Source organism: Drosophila serrata, unplaced genomic scaffold (genome assembly GCF_035046125.1).
Source record: "Drosophila serrata isolate PLE 108 unplaced genomic scaffold, ASM3504612v1 contig_276, whole genome shotgun sequence".
Taxonomy (NCBI): Eukaryota; Metazoa; Arthropoda; class Insecta; order Diptera; family Drosophilidae; genus Drosophila; species Drosophila serrata.
Window position 1 is genome coordinate 10,917,413 of NW_028257174.1, and position 18,423 is coordinate 10,935,835.

The window sequence follows — 18,423 nt, forward strand, 5'->3', positions numbered from 1 at the left end:
CATAACGGAAACAAAGTCTAAGTTGGCAGCGTGAAAATATAGCAAACTTCCATCTAAAAATTATTGTTTTAGGTCATAATTTGGATGGATTTGTTGCAAGTTTCAGACTTGAAGCAAAAACCAGAGAGTGACTGGTTTTTGGTTATAGCAAACCACAACAAAGTCAACAGTATAAATGAAATTCCTGGGCAATGAATTTTGGGTCAGGATTGAGTTGCACCCCTGGAGCGAGCAAATCTCCCGTGAATATGTCCACACAATCATCTCGGAGTAGCAGCTGCAAGGAGCAAAGGAGCAAAGGAGCAAGGACGAAAGGAGCAAGGCAGCTAGGAGCACAAAGCGAAAGCTGAGCTAAACATTGTGGGAAAATTGATTGCGATCGACATGACTCTGGTTGGTATTTGTGGCCAATATACGTGACTGCATTTCGCTCTGATGATTGGTCTGTCGGTGTTGGCCATGATTATTATTGGGCAGACTAATTGCGGCTTCACAATATCCTCAAGGACTCGTTAGTTTCAAAATGCAACGTCCTGCAGCCGGAATATTGTGGAAAGCTTACTCTTTTGGTCAGAATACACAGTGTATAAAGTCTGTTAGGGAATTAGCTCAAGTAAGAAAATCAGGACAACAAAGAGGCAGGACTTTATCCTTTCTATCCTAGCTTTTTTCTCATTTTTTCCGCTTCTTTTGCTTCCTGTTTGTCCTCCTCATGTCACGTGTCAGGCATTTAGTTGATGGTTCTTTTCCAGGACCGCGCTTTGTTTTACAACATTTTTATGTGGACAGAAAAAAAGAAACAAAATACACAAACAACAGAGAGATATTTTTCACACAGCTAAAAAGGAGTCAAGGCTAGCGATGCGGAAACTGACAGCCTTGGCCAGGACTCGGCGTACTTTGGTACTTATCCCTTGGTTCCATGGCTCGATTTGTGTTAACGCCGCAGTTTCAGGACTTTGGATTTTATGTCCTGCCAGCCCGAACCAATGTGCGGCTTCCTGAGACATTGACCAGGAAACCGTCGACTCGGCCACTTTTAGGCATTTGTCACAGACCAGCGGGTTCTTTGTCACTCCAAAAATGGAAACAGGAAGGGGAACGTGGAATGGGAACAGGAAGGCGAACAGGAACGGAAACAGGAACAAGTCCTGTATCCAGGGACGATAAATCAACATCAACATCATCAGGACGAACCATCATGAGCAACGACATCATCATCAGCAATAACCTTGTCGGTGAAATCAAATCGTGTCCATATTTTTCATTGGCAGCTCACACATTTCGCTTTGACCTTTCCAATGCCCCGCCTTTTTCCCACCCACTCGCGTTTCATTTCCGCTCCATTTTCACTTTAAGCCTGGCCCAAAATGTGCGTGTGTGTGTGCTGGCCAGAACTTAAACGAGCTGTTTCCCAACTGGGCACAATTTATTTTCATTTATGGCCAGCGAATGGCCAGCATTTCGTTTGCCGCCTGCCGCCTGCGGCTAAATACGAAAAAAAGCTGCATTCTTTCCCAACATTTTTTTTTAAATAAATTTATTGAATTTTTAATGAGATCCGCACACACACACTCACATGCGAACCACACAAGCTCTGGGATAAATGGATTGCGGGCCACACACACTCTCCTGTTATTCCACTTCACCCCCCAAAAGTGTTTTCCTGTGCCCCCAAGCCGCAGCTTCCGCGGCTGAAGATCCGTTTAATGTTGTGGTTTTCATGGACACGAGGGTCTGGCATATCCCCATCCACTTGACCCATACGGGAAAGCAACTAAAATGTCCTTAAATGTATAAGAAAATGTGTTATTTGGACTTTTTTAGGGTCACTTTCACCATGTCACCTTAGGCTAACATTAACTTTTCATTTAATTACAACATTATGTGTCCCTTTTCAGTGTTTTTTAGGGGTTATAGCAGCTGAGAGGCTTTCAGAATTCACAGAATAAAATTCGACAAGTTAACCTAGGTTTATTTTAAGGACAACATTCTTAATGGCCGGTTAAGGTTTACTCTTACTTTGAATTTAATCAGGAACTTGTTGTTTTTTAAAAACAATTGAACATATTTTTAGTAAAAAAGAAATTAAACATTGACAAGTTATATGGTTAACCTTTTATTAACCACTTATAGTTAAGGTTAAGAATAACGTTCCTATATAATTCAATTCCCACTTAATGTATTTTAGCAGCAGCTTTCCAATTGCATTTTCCTATACTATACTATAAAACTAATAAAATATAAAACAATATAATCCCTAATGACTTGGCTTTCTCCTCCTTTAAGCCACTTAGCTTTTATCGGCATTTAACATTCCTATTTAAAGTCAAATGGATACAATTTAATATTGAAATAGTATAATGAAAATGTGAGAATGCCCCAAAAATTGTCATTATATTTGGACTATGCAGTGGAATCCTGGTCTAGGGGCGTGGGAGGATCTGGTGCCAGTTTAGCACTGTCACCTCACATTTCGCACACTCTAAGCGCAATTAATTTCGAAAATCCTCAACAAATCCGCACAATGACATATCAATTTCAGCATGTGAGGGGCGATGATACCGATGACTGCCACATAAAACAACAGAAATACCTTTTCCAGCTTTAGTCTTTCTCTATGTGTGTGTGTGTGTGTGTGTCATGTGTGTGTGTCATGTGTGTGTGCCATGTGTGTGTGCCCTGGGGGATGTCGACTTTGATTTTGCCAACAATGCGCACAAAGGCCTTTCTATTTATTATATTTACAATATAATAAATATTTCTGGCGACTGCCCACGGCTGGAAATGTCCTGCACAAGTGCGTAGTCCTCGTCCTTGTCGTTGTCGTTGGAGCGGCAAAACCAACAAAGAATACAACAGTTGGTGTCCTGGCCAACAACGAGCTGTGTGGAAGGAATGTTTATTGCTTTGTTTGTCTAACATTGAAGGGGCAAAAAACGGGGAGAGAATCCAGTTTCATTAAAGTTTTTAATCGAATTGAGCGGGGGCCCTGAGGATGAGCCTGACGATGATGAAGATGATGATGTTGCTGATCATCCCCATCGATGTGGACGCAGTGTAATGGAAATTAACTGACTTGGCTGGCCATTGGAATGGATGCCAAAATATTCGCACGAGTGGGTTGCCCCAGGAGTCATTGTCCGGTTGAAAATCATAGCCAGATAGACACACACACACACACACACACACAATCACAATTGAATCAAATGAATATAAAATTGTTTATTGGCCACTCTTTTGCCGGGCATCAAGCTCCAATTGGGAGGCACATCTGATGATGTCGACTGCCAGGATTCCGTATTCCGCATAACGTATCCTGCTGCTCCTGGCATAGCAGGCTTAATGTGGCTGTCATTTTTTTCATTTTGCTGGCGAGGCACAGGCCTAATTGGCTTGTTGTCAGCACGTGTGTGTGTGCGCGCCTCCGTATCCTGCCACTGGCCTGGATCCAGGATATCCCATACCCCAATTCCCATTTCTCCTTTCCCCTTGCCGCATTCCGCATTGCGTCGGCAGAAAACAAAACTTTTCTTTTCCAACCATTGTGTGTCAGCAGCAGATGAAAAATATGCGATTTTGATTTTAATAAAAATTAATACAGCAGCTGAGGGGGAAGGAGGGATATGAGGTGAGAGGTGAGGCCCAGGTTAAGGAGCGGGCTTATTGGCTTCCCAATTTCCCAAGACCCCCACAATTATGGCGAAATTACAAACTTGTTATCTCATTTATGGCGTCAGCTGGGTATATTTTTGATTTCCTGCCACGGATTTCCAGCGTATTCCCAGCCAGAGCACACCTGGCGTACCCCGAATCCTCAGAATCCTCAGAATCCTCAGAATCCCCAGAATCCCTAGTGAGAATTTTATTTTTTAAAGAGATATTTTTTAAAGGGTATAGAACCTCCTTAGGTTTATAGAATAAGGCTCTAAAAATGATAATATAAAATAATATAAAATCGTGTAATCAACTCTGTTGAATTTATAAGAATTGAATTAAATATTCAGTTCAAACTAATCCATATTAATTTTAGTCTTATATTAATTATATTCCTAGTTTTAATATATAATTATTACTTTTTTTATTATAATTATTAAGCATATGTTTAGGGTATTAAATATTATATTTATTTACCAGGAACTGTATATCTTTTGTTGATAGATTTATATACCATGAAGTTATATATTTTATGTAGATCTCATAAAATTCTTTATCCTATTCTAAGACTCTTTATATATTTGGCATAAAGTATATCTTTTTCTTCTCAGGTATTACCTATAGCTAATATTCAGCAATTTTTTCAGCACTGGTTTAAAATGTTTTATGAAATTTAATTCCCTGACAAAATTCGAGGAACAATTTTGAAACAACTTTTTGTTTTTTTGTAAAACACACGCTAAGCCCAGAATGAAGCACTCATCACTCAATGTACTCTCCTGTTATGGAATGCAGTTGCTCCTTTGAGGCTTCACAAATAGCATTAATGAAAATGTGGCCAAAACAATTGTTTCCTGGGATTATTAAGAACATGTTCTATGGCTTTACCTTGGAAAGAGGTGGAATTGGTGGCCACATGCATTCCCTGGAGAATGGAGCTTCTCTCTCCGGGTACAAATAGTTTCTCAGGATTCCTATTAAATTTACAAAGACCAACTGCAGTCATCCTAGATCCTTCATTAATGTTATATATATGCTTAACCATAGTGAATATTGAAATGTGTTCCAAGTACACCACTCTTAAATCCTCCCTTTCCTCCTCCAGAAATTGATAGGACATTTCGAAAGAGACAAGTGGAACTAAAGAATGAGAATTTAACTAAACAAGTATTCGGCCTCTGACCAGGATGGAAGTGGAACCCCACGATGACTCCGAATATTGGCAACAAATGGAAGTCGTTAGGCAGCAATGGCAACCGGGTGGGCATCCCGCATCCCGCATCCCGCATCCCGTCCAGCTGCGGGTGGACCTTATTTACATGCTGTGCTTGGGCTACCATGCTGACTGGCAACAGATGTGGTCGGCCCAGGCGCCTGACATTTCGACCATCAAAACTCAATTACCAGACTTGCTCCGGGTGCTGTCTTTATTAAATTTTCGTTTGTCTATTTGGGAATGTCCGGGACGCAACCTGGCGGTCGAATTATTATCCAAAAACTTCTAGCTGCAAAGTTGACAAAAAAAAAAAAGAGAGCAATATACTCTAAAAATAAAAGTTTATCTTGGCCAAAGCATAAGCAGAGGAATCCCCATTGTCAACGGCCAGAGAAATAACAAAAAAACAAGCCAAGAGGCTCAATAGAATGCTGTATAAACAATATTTTCGCTCTTATTTTCATCTTCAGATAATTGTTTTACTGTTGACACCCGATTGAGCTTTTTCCATGACGGGATTTTCCCTTTCTTAAGCCCTGTCTGCTTGCTGCTTTTCCGGGAAATAACAGACCGAAATTGGATCAAGAGAACTGAGCCAGGGACAAAAAAGGTAAACAGATTGCCATATTCTTGCAATCCATTTAATTTTTATTTAATTCATGTGTAATGCATATGTAATACATATGTAACGATGGAACTATAATCCACATAACTGTTTAAAGCGATTAAGTACTCAATGGTAAACGCACTTAAGCCGATTATAAAAACTCGCGAACGCAATACAACGTACACACAAAAGTCGCATTAAAACTGCATTATAATTAGTAGTGGTGGGGCATGCAGGGAGGAGTTCCTCAGGGAACTTGCCAACTAATTTGATTCAGTGGTTATATTGTTTATCTCCCCCCCGCACCCCCTCCATTTTCACTGTGCTTTGAGCTGGAATTAAGCAAGACTGCGACACGCATTAAGTGTGACATGAGGCATACACAGCCACCAATTAGTAGAGAGTCCCAGGGTGGTCCTGGGAACGCCTGGAGTCCTGGATCAAATCAAGTGGAGTTTCCCCTTCCGGACTATTTACGCATAACATCGGTCTATATTTCGTTGTGTAGTTTCCGCCAAATATTCATTGTTGAATTATGCAAAAACGTGCGAGTTGCGCCACGCCAATTAGGCCTAATTACTCACGTTCGTTAGTTGCCAAAAATGGCAAAATTCGAATTTGCAATTGCAAAATGTCAACTTGGGAAGGAGAATTAAAGCGGAAAAGCTGGGGCTGAAACTGGTTGTAAAAATGAAAATGGTATACACACACACACACACACACACACAATACAATTCTTGTTGATTTAAATCCATCGTTATTTGGGCAACATTTGCATTTGACGAATGAGGCGAATCGAAATGTCACCATCTCTGAAATCCTCTCAGGGCAGACACGTGTGGAAACAGAACTTAATTAAAATTTCCTACTCGAAGGCTACCTTTTCCAATGTCCTCCCCTCAGAGTAGTTACCGGACATGGATTTCACAAGATGCCATTGAAGGCTGATGATGGATGTCAGTGCCTGATTTCTGAAATCACAGATTTAATTGTGTTTCGAAATTGTTGCATACTTTTGAGGACCTTCAAGAGTCAGTGATGTCCATGTTTAAGTTCCTTTAATTAATTAAGGATTATATATCGATTATATTAATCCGGGTTAGCTATACAGTCAATTAACTCTGCCTGAGCGATAGCAGGTAATCAAAAAGGAGAGAAAAAAGGTCACAAATGTTATTTTACCAAAGGGGACTGCGTAGTAAATGTTTAGATAACTTAATTATCTATGCATTCTTTATGTATATTATATAATGCATTAAATATTTCTTTTATTGCCATTTCCATGCCTGTTTTTGTATTCTGTTTAATTACCACTGATTTGGTGAAAATAGATAAACAATAAGAGGCAGAAAAAGGGTCACAAATCATAATGGATTAAAGAGATTGCATGAAAAATATATACTTAAATATATTATCAGTGATTTATATACATTTTATATTATTTTAAAATTGTATTATTTAAGTATTATGTAAAGTATTTAATTCTGGTTAATTACTGCTGATTTAATGATAAAAGGTTAACAACAAGAGGCAGAAAAGTTCACAAATGTTAATTGCCTTAAGGGAATTGTGTGGAAAATGTTTAAGGAACGTAATTATCTAGGATTATAATGCAATATGGTTATTAATACCTTTTTATAGAGTTAAAGCACCCTTTCTCTTGTACTCTGGTTAATTACCACTGATTAATCAATAAAAGATAAATAATGAAAACCGTACAAGGGTCACAAATCATAATTGATTAAGGGTATTGCTGGGAAAATGTTTAGCGTCTCCCTCTTATTTAAGTCGGAATGGGCCAGATCAGTAAATATCAATGAACATTAGCTATGATCAGTAAATATCGATGAACATTAAGTAACTATGATCAGTAATTGACTATGACCAGTAATTACTATGATCAGTACGTATCAATTAACATTGAGTAACTATGATCAGTAATTAACTAAGACCAGGTATTTACTATGAACAGTAGGTATCTACGAGCAATAAGCAACTATCAGCAGTAAATATCTATGACCAGTAAGTAAGTAAATAACTATGATCAGTAATTATCTCTGAACAGTAAGAATCTATGATCAGTAAGTAACTTTGAACAGTAAGTATCTATGACCAGCAATTAACTCTGAACAGTAAGTATCTATGACCAGTAATTAACTCTGAACAGTGAGTATCTATAAGCAGTAAGTAACTCTGAGCAGTAAGTATCTATGACCAGTAAGTATTTATGATCAGTTACTAACTTTGAACACTAGTAAACAATGACTTGCAACTTTTGTAACACAACACATTTCTAAGACGTGGCCGGCAGCAGTCACTTCGTTCTGGGGATGTTAGAACAGGTTGGGAATCATATGCACTGATGTGCGAGGTAAGTTTTGGAACAAATTTACGAGCTATTTGAATGAAACTATGACGTTAGACTTCTATATTATTTTACTAGTATATAAGTCGGAGCATGTCGAATCGAAGGACTATATATATAGATATATAAAGCTGACATAGGAACAATCGGACGATTTATAGAACAATGATCAGCAATTAACTATGACCAGTAATTAGCTAAGACCAGTAATTAACTATGATCAGTAAGTATCTATGAGCAGCAAGTAACTCTGAACAGTGAGCAGCAAGTAACTCTGAAAAGTCAGTATCTAAGACAAGTAAGTAACTATGATCAGTAAGTATCTATAACAAGTAAATATGTTAAATCAGTGACTAACTTCGAACACTAATAAACAATGACTTGCAACTTTTGTAACACAACACTTTTCTAAGACGTGGCCGGCAGCAGTCACTTCGTTCCGGGGATGTTAGAACAAGTTGGGAATCATATGTACAGATGTGCGAGATTTGTTTTGGAACAAATTTAAGAGCAAGCTATTTGAATGAAACTATATATATATTATATATATATATATATATATATATATATATATATATATACTATATAATTTTAGTAGTATATAAGTCGGAGCATGGCGAATCGGTGAACTATATATATACATATATATAGTTGCCATAGGAACGATCGGAAAATTGTAAGAAAAAAATTATAACTTTTCCAGTTTTAAACAGATTTTTATCAAATTTGATATATAGCAACTACATATTAATCTAGAATTTTGTGTAAAATTTTCTGAAAATCTGACTACTATATAGATAGAGGAAAATACAAAACGGTGAATTAAATAAAAGCAGGCATGACTTTATTGTTTTTTAACATAAATATATATAATTTATATTGTATTACCTCCTAGTGACCGAATTTAAATCTGCAAGGGTATTAAAACTTCGGCGTCCCGAAGATAGCTTCCTTTCTTGTTTTTATATTAAATTATTGTTTGTTTTTTTTTTAAGTAATTCTGCTTGCGGTAGCACTGGAAGCACTCACAAGCTGTTTATGACCATGCAGCTTCCCTGAGACGTCTCCTCTGTACTCCTTTGACTGCTGCCTTGTCAACTATGTGGCTGCCACATTCTGCTGTCTTTTGAGCCATCAAGGACCTGCCTCCGACGTCCTGCTTGACGCAAGTGAAATTATGCGGATGCGCTCAAGCATGTGAGTGATGGCATCATGCATGGCATGCAAGAGCTCACAGAGACAGAGCTCCTTCTTGCCAGCTGCCAATTTGCACCTCCTCAAACGTACTTCCCTCTGAGAATTTACTTCCCCCCTTTGGAAAACTGACTCCCCTTTAGGCAGGCTCCCTCCAAAGTAAGCCACTTTCGATAGGAGACAACCGAGTTGGCCCTGGAAAGGCTGACAGTTGTAAGCACTCTTCTCTCAGAGCCAGTTCCCAAAATGATGGAGGCACGTCGTCTGGAAAAACAACGCCGCGAGTCGGCCAAAAGCAAGGCCGCCTCGCAGCTTCCCTCCAGCCAGGAGCAGGAGTTTAACCTCCGTCTAATCGATCTCTATAAGTCGAAGCCCTGCCTGTGGAACACCTCACTGACGGAGCACAGCGATGCGGAACGTAAGAACCGGGCCTGGGAGGAGATTGCCGCTGGTATGGGCAGTCACCTAAGTCCAGCCTTCGTCCGCAGCCGAATGCGGAGCCTTCGTTACAAGCTCAACTTGTATAAGCTTCAGCTAATCGAGTTCCAGATGATGCCCGGCAAGGCCACAGGGCCGCCGGTGAAGCCCTATTTTGTGGATCGCTTGGACTTTCTGGATGTAGAAGCCACTAGCTCCACAGAGCCTCCTACGGTTATGCCACCCGATAGCACATCGCCCGAAACGATGGGCAACCTTTGGTCCAACTTTGATTTGAAGAAACCTTTGGAAACTTTGACCAAGCTAACTAGAGATGCACCGACCGTTCCCCAAACTGGTTCCAGCATTGCCGCTACGGTCAAGCAACGCCTGGAGAATCAGTTGCCACCAATGGAGTTCCTTAAACCACGTGGAACCATCACACGGCAGCAGAAGGAGCGCAATTTGCGAAGTTCCGGATTGCGGGGTGAGAGCAGCTCTGGCAGCAGCATGGTCGTGTCCGATACTCCGCCCAAGATGCAGGCCCGTCCGGGTGATTCCATCTCCGTGACAAAACTGGAAGTGAAGCGCCAAATGCAGAAGCGAAATAAAGGCACTGAGAGGCCATCGACATCTAGGCGTGCCCGGGAGTCTGTAGAGTCCGAGGACGAGGAGCTGTACAGTCTTCACTGGAATATGCGACGGGAGCGTCGTTCCCTTCGCCAGGGTGGCGTTCCACATGGACAGGATCAGACTCCAGTTCTGCCGGCTCATCTGCGCAGCAATCGATACGAAGAGCCCAATCCTGATTTATTCTAAAAAGGAATCCAGCCCATGCCTTGCCAGCGATGCCATTAAATTTACTTTATTGTGTTTACGCAGTTCGAACTTAACCATTGGAGCCTTTATTGGGCTTCATTTTTGCCTCAATAAATCAAAGAGTAAGCGGAGTGGATTACCGATTTCAAGAACACTTAATTCCTTTTATAATTACAAGAAACTTTAGGAAAATTCTCTGAATTCCTGTATCGTTATGTAGTTTTTCAGGGCAAAAAGGGAAAGTATTCTGAGAAAAACAGAGGGAGAGAAAGCGCTGAGAACTCATTTCGGGTTTGATTAATTCTGAAGTCCTGAGCCAAATGAGGCGAAAAGATACACACAAGACACACACACACACACCCACAGAGGAGAGAGTTCGTCCAGCCATGATTTATGAATAAGTGGGAATTGTAATAAAAAGTCTTACCAAAGTCGAGAACTCTTGCCGCAAATCCAAAAGCCACGAAAGACGAAATTACTTTCTGGCTGCCACAACAAATTACGGAATTACACTCAGAAATTACACTCGCACACACACGTCAGACTCGACAACAGTTTATCAGAGGCTCCACGTGGTTTCATCCCTTTCCCCACTCTCCTCTCTCTCTTTGGTGGCAGGAGATGAGATTCTCATTAGCGTAAAAATTAAATTTAATTTCTTCCAATAAACCCCTTAAGCGTTTTCCCCAGCCTACGCTCCGCTTCCCTTCTCTGAGAGGGACACTAACTTTTGATTAATTGATTGATTAAATGAATGACGAATAATCAAGAGAAAGGGACAAGGACCAGGAGGAGAGCAAGGATGGGGAAAGTGGGGGCCAGAGCTTTGGAAAACCTCAAATTTCCGGTCCCTTTTGACGTCCCTTCGATACAAATAATTACAGTTTAGATTACGCCTCCTCTCGCTGTTGGTTTTCTTCTCCCTTTTAGCTCTCTTTTTATCTCTCTCGGTCTCACTGTCCTTGGTGGAGGTCCTGCAATTTGCGGAGTCCAATTGTGCCTACGCCCACTCACAGCTCGAGCTGTGTCCTTGAAGCAATGCAAAATGATGTGAAAATATGCAAACTGCGTGCGCGTTGTCGAAAACTGTGAGCACGTCCTTTTTCCGCCTTCTCCTCCCAGGACATTATCTACCCCCTCCCTCTCTCCAGGTCATTAGCATTCACACAGCATTCAAAGGCAGCAGGACAGGGATGGGCAGGAGCAGGAGCAGGACCAGGGAATAGGAGTAGCTCCAGGAGCAGCCCGCTTCTAAGCCCTGCAGCCCTGCCCGATTAGTCCCTGGTCCCTGGTCCCTGGTTTTGCCAGACACTGCTATTATGACTTAATTAAAAAATAATATTTTTGCATTTTATTATTTCCGCTAGCTCATGGCAACAGCAGTGATACCCTGGATACTTGGGGCATGACCAATCAGGAGGTGCCACTACTTGAAGGGTTTAAGGGAAACCATGTTTCTATGATCTTAATTGGATTAGAACTAATTATAGGTTATAATTTCTTCAACTGTGTTAAATCCTAGTAAAAATCAGCTAAGGATACTGATGGAGAAGGTTGATTCTCTAGTGATAGAAGGATATAATATAGATTGGATACTTCCAAAGGAGTTGGGTTCCACCTATCACTGAGTGTAGATCCCAGAATTCCCTACTGATAATCCTTACTACGCCCAGATACCTTTCTTATCTCTCCCAAGGGTATTTTCCTATTCGTATACTCCAATTCCTTGGCTATATTACTCTCTCTTTTTGTGCCCGGCATGTCAATGCCTCTCAAAGTGAGCAACTGTCGCCGACAAAGGAACACGGACGACTTTTTGAGGAAATAGACGGATTGTGGGTGTTCGGTGTGTATATAGTATATAAATATATGTATATATATAGTCCTGTCTGACACATGAAAGTGTCAGTGTGCACGGCTGCGGCTGTGGCTGTGACAGTAACTAACTCGCCGTGTCATCGTCATGTCATTCATTTGCATACCAGAAAAAGTTGGCACTGAGCGCGTTTTGCAAAAGCAAACAACGCCAAAAAATAAAAAAAACAACAACAACGCAGGATGATGACTAGGGACTAGGATATTCAAGTATTAGTGTAAGCTAGTGGTGTGTATATGTGTTCCGGTGCCATGAATACAAATGGAAATGATGGCAAATGTCGTTCCAGGATCCCAGTTTTGCAACCGTAAGCCCGTGTATCCGCCTCCATCTGCCGCCATGTTTCGACTTTAATTGCACAGAAGTCGTTACATTTTGATTAGCATCGCGGCAAGGAGCGGTAAAAGTGTTTCGTGGAGAGTACTTTTCGCTAAATGGGGCGGCGAACTTTGAGTGGTTGCAGTAAGCGATTAAGGACGCACACTCCAGAGTCCTGCCTGCAGTTTTAAGGCTCATTACGAACGGTATTTACTGGCAGAGGTGAGACCAGACATGAATTCACATTAATCACACTGGCACAGCGTTAATGCGCTGCGTTTACCTTAATCGGATCATCAGCAGAGGGATGCAGGTCCTGGTTGGACTCGATGATTGCAATCAGGTACGATGTGGCAAGGTGTCGTGGCGTCAGTCAACCGCAAATCCGGAATGCAATCGATCGAAAGGAACGCCAATTATAGAATGCCCCAGATGCAAAGTAATTTGCATTTGCTGGTCAAAGCTGGAAGAGGAGAAGCAGTAGCAACTTCTAGTAGACGCAATCGGATTGGGAATGAAGGAATCTCTTTTGGAATGGGAGCAGAGGGTCGGACATCAAAGAAGCTCTGCTTTTCGGTCAAAATAGTTGCTGCAAATATTTGAAACTCTTGCAATGTCTGTGGCAAATGAGCTGGACTCTCTCTCGGTTGTGCACTCAGAAAAGGGAGAAGTTCTTACTTTCCTGTCCTGCCATGTCCTTGCTGATGCGTAGGCCACGTGCCTAAGCCTGGGACTGGGACTGAAACTATTCCGGAATTGCTCATACGCACTGTTGCGCTTTGGACATTTACAGCAGCCCTCCTTTTTGGTCCTGGTCCCCTCAGCTGTCATTCTTTTGACTCAGTCAAATCGTTACGTACTTTATCTGCCATCTGATGTGGAGGATCTCCATCTCCGTTAACGGCCGCCACACTAATTGCCGATTCCCATTTCCCGTGCATTCAACCAGACAGACAGACAGCCTTGAAAATGTTCGCCATTTTCGATTTTTGAATTTCTTGCTCCTTGAGACGGAAGCGGAGACGGAAACCGAGAGCACAGGCACAGCAATTGTCGCACGCACACAGGCCAAGGATGAGTGAGCAAGGATATAGGTGGATATGTATATATATATACACAGGGGATATATTGTATGTGCGTATGCCTGACTTTAAATGCTCCCCCATTTAGCGGTAATTTATGGGTTCTAAGCCATTTCAGATGCGCTTTGATGTTTCCAGCGATGGACTCCACTCCTCCTCCTCCTCCACTTGGAATAACACACGTACAAACTGCGCAGTCACTTTGACCCCGGGTCTAGCATCGATCCGTGACCTCACCCACAGCGGCAAAAGGTTATTATTGTTTTTCCTGCCATCTATCGCAAGGTGAAAAGCTGCGGGCATTTTGCCCCAAAGCCAACTGGCTCTAATGAACAGACTTTGGACTTGATGGCAGGAGGCAGGAGGCTAGAGGAGCTGGATTTGGAAGTCGTCAGTGCTGTAGAATAGGTATATCCTGTTTTTCATCAATGAAATTTTAAGGAACTGCAATAAGAACAAATACTACATCAATTTCAATACATAGGATATCATAGAAATTACAATTTAATGCTCAGAAAACTTTGTTCAGCCTTTTATTATATTCTTAGACTTCAGGGTTTTGTTTTTCATTCATTCAGTGTAGGGTTCTGGCCTCTTGGCATCACTCTTTCGTGTAGAAGAGAAGATGAAGCTGAAGCAAAAGTAGGAACAGTAGGTGAAGAAAGAGCACAGTCAGGTGGTGAGGCAGGTGCAAGACTGTCCGCAAGAGTCGCCTCCCAGTGTCGACAAGAAAGTAACGACGACACTGTCCCCATGAAGCTGACGGAAAAGGTGACGGTGGCCAGAAGTATATAGATTGGACCCCAGGCGATGCTACTACTCTTCCTTCCATTTAGGTTCTCCTGTTCTCACCTCGCTGTGCCCCATCCCTCTCCTCATCCCCCCCTGTAGTCAGGTGGCAAAGTATTCAACTATTGTCGTAAACTTTGCTCTTTGACTGTCTCTTCGTTTTCATAGTTTGAAAGTGCAGCCGGAGCAGTAGGTCGTCCTTTGCGTTCTTTGAACGTGAAAAAGGATTAGATTTATATGAAATTCATAAGAAAAATGTACATATATCGATACTAGATGCTTAGAAAGTGAAATTCTTAAGTAATTATAATGGAAATAATCCATACGGTATCTGACTTTTTCTTTCGGCATATGTACATTACATTAAATCCCCACCACTTACTTTTCTTATCTGGCTGCTCTTGTTTCGATGTATCGTTATGTTCTGTCGGAAATTTACGCTTCTTGGCCGAGGATTCCGAGCCAGAAGGACGATCCTTTACCGGCAACTCGTCCTTAGCCTTCTTCCGATTGCGAGAGCTTCGTGGCACCTTGAAGTTACTGTCACTGGAGCTAGGTTTCTCCACCTCTTTTACTGACTTGGAATCCACGACAATCTTGGTTATATGTTTGCTCCTGGAGCGTGTACTATTTGCCACGGAATTTCTAGTAGAAGAACGGGAACGACGAGAGGAGCTCGAGCTAGAGCCGGATTCTTCCTTGGTTGCTCCACGGCTGCACCTGCTCCTGCTCCTGCTTCTGCTTCTGGGCACCATAACACTGGCACTGCGCTTGGAACGTGTCTTGCCCTCTTGAACTTCACGATCGATGGCCGCCTTGACGCGTTCTCTAATCCCGGAAAGATCGCGCACTGAACGCGGTTGACTCGGTGCAAAGCTCTTATTTTCCTTTACATGCTGCACTTTCTCCAGATACTTTTCATACAGGACATTTGCCTCCTTGGAGGTGTAGCCATAGTCATCGTTCTGGCCGTCGGCAATCTCGTTGGTCACCTTTTCCATATTGCCAATATTATTGTTTGTCTTATTGTTTGACTTATCAACGTGCTTGGCCATCATCTTGGCCGCATTTTGATTTTGTTTGCCGCTTTTCTCGGCCTCTGCCGCCGCCTCCTCGTCCTCCTTCTTCTTGAGGAACTTTTGGATGTTGTTTGAGAGCTGTTTACCCTTCCTGCTCACCTTCTTTGGTGGCGAGTATTTTGTGCTATAGAATCTACCATCTTGAGGCTAGTGGAAGATGTAATCAGTACAGTACAGTGGCAGGAATCAGGAACTACTACGTTATCCCGATTAAGTGCGGAAGCTTCCTACTCTAAGGAGTTTCATTACCTGCTCCTTGGTCGCGTCCGCCCTCAGTTTTGCGTAATGCAGCAACCCCACGAAATCCATGCTAAAACGTTTCAATTAACTCTAAAATGTTGTTTATAGAAAAAGGAATGTTTTCATTTGACAGCAAAGGGAATGAGTGACCGAGTAGAAAGTCGATAACAATCGCTGGCGATAACTGACATTGTTTGCATGGAACACCGGCTCTGTTTGGTTTTTTTCAAATATTACCCCCCCCCCCTATAATTGGAGTCAGGGATCAACATGGATTTGGTGAAACTAACACTGCTCCACAGGCTCACATGCTTCCTGTTTGGGTATCCTGGTCCCAGGACTTCTTTTGTTTGCAAACAAACAAATCAATAAAGCAGCTAGCGTGACAGCTGGCTGGGAGGGATGAGCCGGATGAGCTGGATCCAGCTCAGGGAATGAAATGAATAAATAGCACAATAGCAACAACAAATAAAAATAAAATAAAATGCAAATAATTAAATCAAAAATGTGTTTTTCATTTCATTCAGCAAGGACACGCTCTTTCCATTAAAATAGTTTCTCCATATTCCGGAATTGGAATTAGAATTAAAATCAAAATTAGATCCACGGGGACCTCGGTTTTTTCTTCGGCGCGTGTCCTTTCAAGGGACAACGACCGTGATTGCTTCGATGGCTTGTTAATCATTCGCGTGTTGGTCAACAATGCCCTGGTGGACACGGCGAAGGACGAAGGATGAAGGACAAGTCGCCAACGCCGCCTGACGACCGTAAAGAGATTTTTATCGCAAAGCTTAGCACAAGCGCCTATGCAAAGTGCGCAAGAATACACGGAAACAAATGGGAGGCGATTAAAAAACGACAGAAATAAATGAGCAAAGTAGAAATAAATCAGTGAACTCTACAGGAATTTATAAGTAGAATGTATGTGTTATAATTATTTTAAAGTTTTGAAAAATATCATCGATATTATCGAAAACTATCAGGAAAGTTAACATTGGGAAATTAAAGTTTCTTGATCATGAAAATCAATCATAACTAAGCCAAAAATGTCTTAATTTCAATTCGGAAAACTGTTCTGTGCTTATTTTTATAAGGCCAACAAATCTGCATATTAAATTAACATTTTTTTTAATTTTAAATTTTTTCGAATTTTTTTGTTACAATTTTAATGACAAAACCCCTTAAAAAGTTTGAAAAAAAAAATTCAAATTTATTTTTTTACCAGACATGGCTAGATCAACTCGGCTGGTGATGCTGATCAAGAATATATATGACATATAGGGTCGGAAATGCCTCCTTCATTATCTGGCAAGATTTAAACCTTAAGTTAAAACCCTTTAGGGGATATATGTAGGTATCTAAAAAATACCGAAAAAGTTAATAAATCAAAATTTTTAATATTGAAAAAATACAAAATATATGTATGACACATTATTAATTTATATATCAACCTTTGTATAAAATACCCCTATCATATTAATATATCAACACCTTCTACCATACAATAAATTCATAAATTTTCTAGAAAAACATCCTTTTTTTGTCATGTGTATTTGGGGAGTGACTGTGGCGGTTGGACAAGCACCCCTGGGCCCCCCCGCCTCTCCCCTTTGCCAACGACATTCAACGACAAATGTCTTTCATTTACGCGTAATAAAAACGAAATCTCCGCTGAACAATGGCCGCCGGGCGGCTTTTGCAGCTCCAGCAACGGGGCACAGGGAGCAGGGAAACAGCCTGTAACTTGTTGTTCCGTTCCATGCTATATTCCGGATCTTCCAGTGTCATGTATATGTATATATATTATATATACATATACTTTGCGGCTGCCTCAAGTGTATTTTACGTTATTTTGTATTTAATTTGCAGAGAAAAGCCTCCCCGGGGACGCGGAACTTCCTGTCAGTGATGTCCCGTGTTGGACGCGTGCCGTAATTATGCCGCCGGGCTCCTAGCTATTTTTCGCGCCTCACGTGCCCATCCCTGACCCACGGGCATACACATACATACATACCTACATGCTGATTACATGGTAAAAGCGCTTAAATATGCATGAGACTCGGGCAAGGAAAAGAGCATAGAGCAGTCCACGAGGGGCGAAGGAGCTTGAAACAGCGAATAAATATCTTTTTAACATATTAATTTAAAATTCCGTTTTGGTATAATATTTTAAAAGATGTTTGTTGTGGAGGAAAACAAGCTAAAGTAAACCTATTTTAAAATGAACTTTAAAACTATAGTTTTATTTACATTTCATATTTATTTTTAGGGGAAGTCTAGGGAAGATTTTATTAAATTGAATTGAAGCTTCTTGTGTGGTTGTTCCTCAGGGTTTGGGGAGAGAGCACAAAGAGCTGGAGGAGCAAGAAGAGCTGGAGAAATAGGAGGAGCATTAGAAGCACTTCCCTCTGTTCTGAGAACTCTGAGAGTGCCTGGAAATGAAATTTACGACATTGTACGCTAAGTAGATAACTTAAATACTCCGTCACTCTCTGCCAGACTCTTTCCCTCTCTCTTCCTTCAGAGATGGGATATATCCAGTTGATGGCGCGGGCCACTCAAAGCCCTCAATGTTTATTTGTGCGGCTCTTTCGCAGATTAATTAGGAAATGAAGTGCAAGGCAAACGCAGCACTTCACAGAGAGTGAGAGGGAGAGGGAGCAGGGATCTGGTAACCATCGAGCGCCACTCAATTAGAAGTAGGACGTAATGCCTCAAAGGGAATATGCATTCAATACAAAAAATGTCAACAGAAAACATTTGA

General features: G+C 41.4%; 2 protein-coding genes across 2 annotated transcripts; one reads left to right on the top strand and one right to left on the bottom strand.

Annotated features, from left to right (window-relative positions):
* Nucleotides 1-9,203: 9,203 nt before the first annotated feature.
* On the top strand, nt 9,204-10,429 carry LOC110181809 (uncharacterized). The gene has a single exon (XM_020949696.2). It carries the CDS (start codon nt 9,286-9,288, stop codon nt 10,273-10,275), a length of 990 nt encoding a protein of 329 aa, XP_020805355.2. The 5' UTR covers nt 9,204-9,285; the 3' UTR covers nt 10,276-10,429.
* A 3,623-nt stretch (nt 10,430-14,052) lies between these two features.
* LOC110181808 (protein SPT2 homolog) lies at nt 14,053-15,838 on the bottom strand. The gene is made up of 3 exons (XM_020949695.2): nt 15,669-15,838; nt 14,723-15,566; nt 14,053-14,548 (listed from the first exon to the last, which is right to left on the bottom strand). Exons 1-3 carry the CDS (start codon nt 15,726-15,728, stop codon nt 14,463-14,465), a joined length of 990 nt encoding a protein of 329 aa, XP_020805354.2. The 5' UTR covers nt 15,729-15,838; the 3' UTR covers nt 14,053-14,462.
* Nucleotides 15,839-18,423: the final 2,585 nt, after the last annotated feature.

What these genes read in the sequence shown, in the direction of transcription:
- LOC110181809 (XM_020949696.2), top strand. Translation starts at nt 9,286, where the DNA reads ATGATGGAGGCACGTCGTCTGGAAAAACAACGCCGCGAGTCGGCCAAA.
- LOC110181808 (XM_020949695.2), bottom strand. Translation starts at nt 15,728, where the DNA reads ATGGATTTCGTGGGGTTGCTGCATTACGCAAAACTGAGGGCGGACGCG. An exon ending in CGGACGCGACCAAGGAGCAG is followed by an intron (nt 15,567 to 15,668) that starts GTAATGAAACTC and finishes ATCTTCCACTAG; the next exon opens with CCTCAAGATGGTAGATTCTA. An exon ending in AGAGCAGCCAGATAAGAAAA is followed by an intron (nt 14,549 to 14,722) that starts GTAAGTGGTGGG and finishes TCACGTTCAAAG; the next exon opens with AACGCAAAGGACGACCTACT.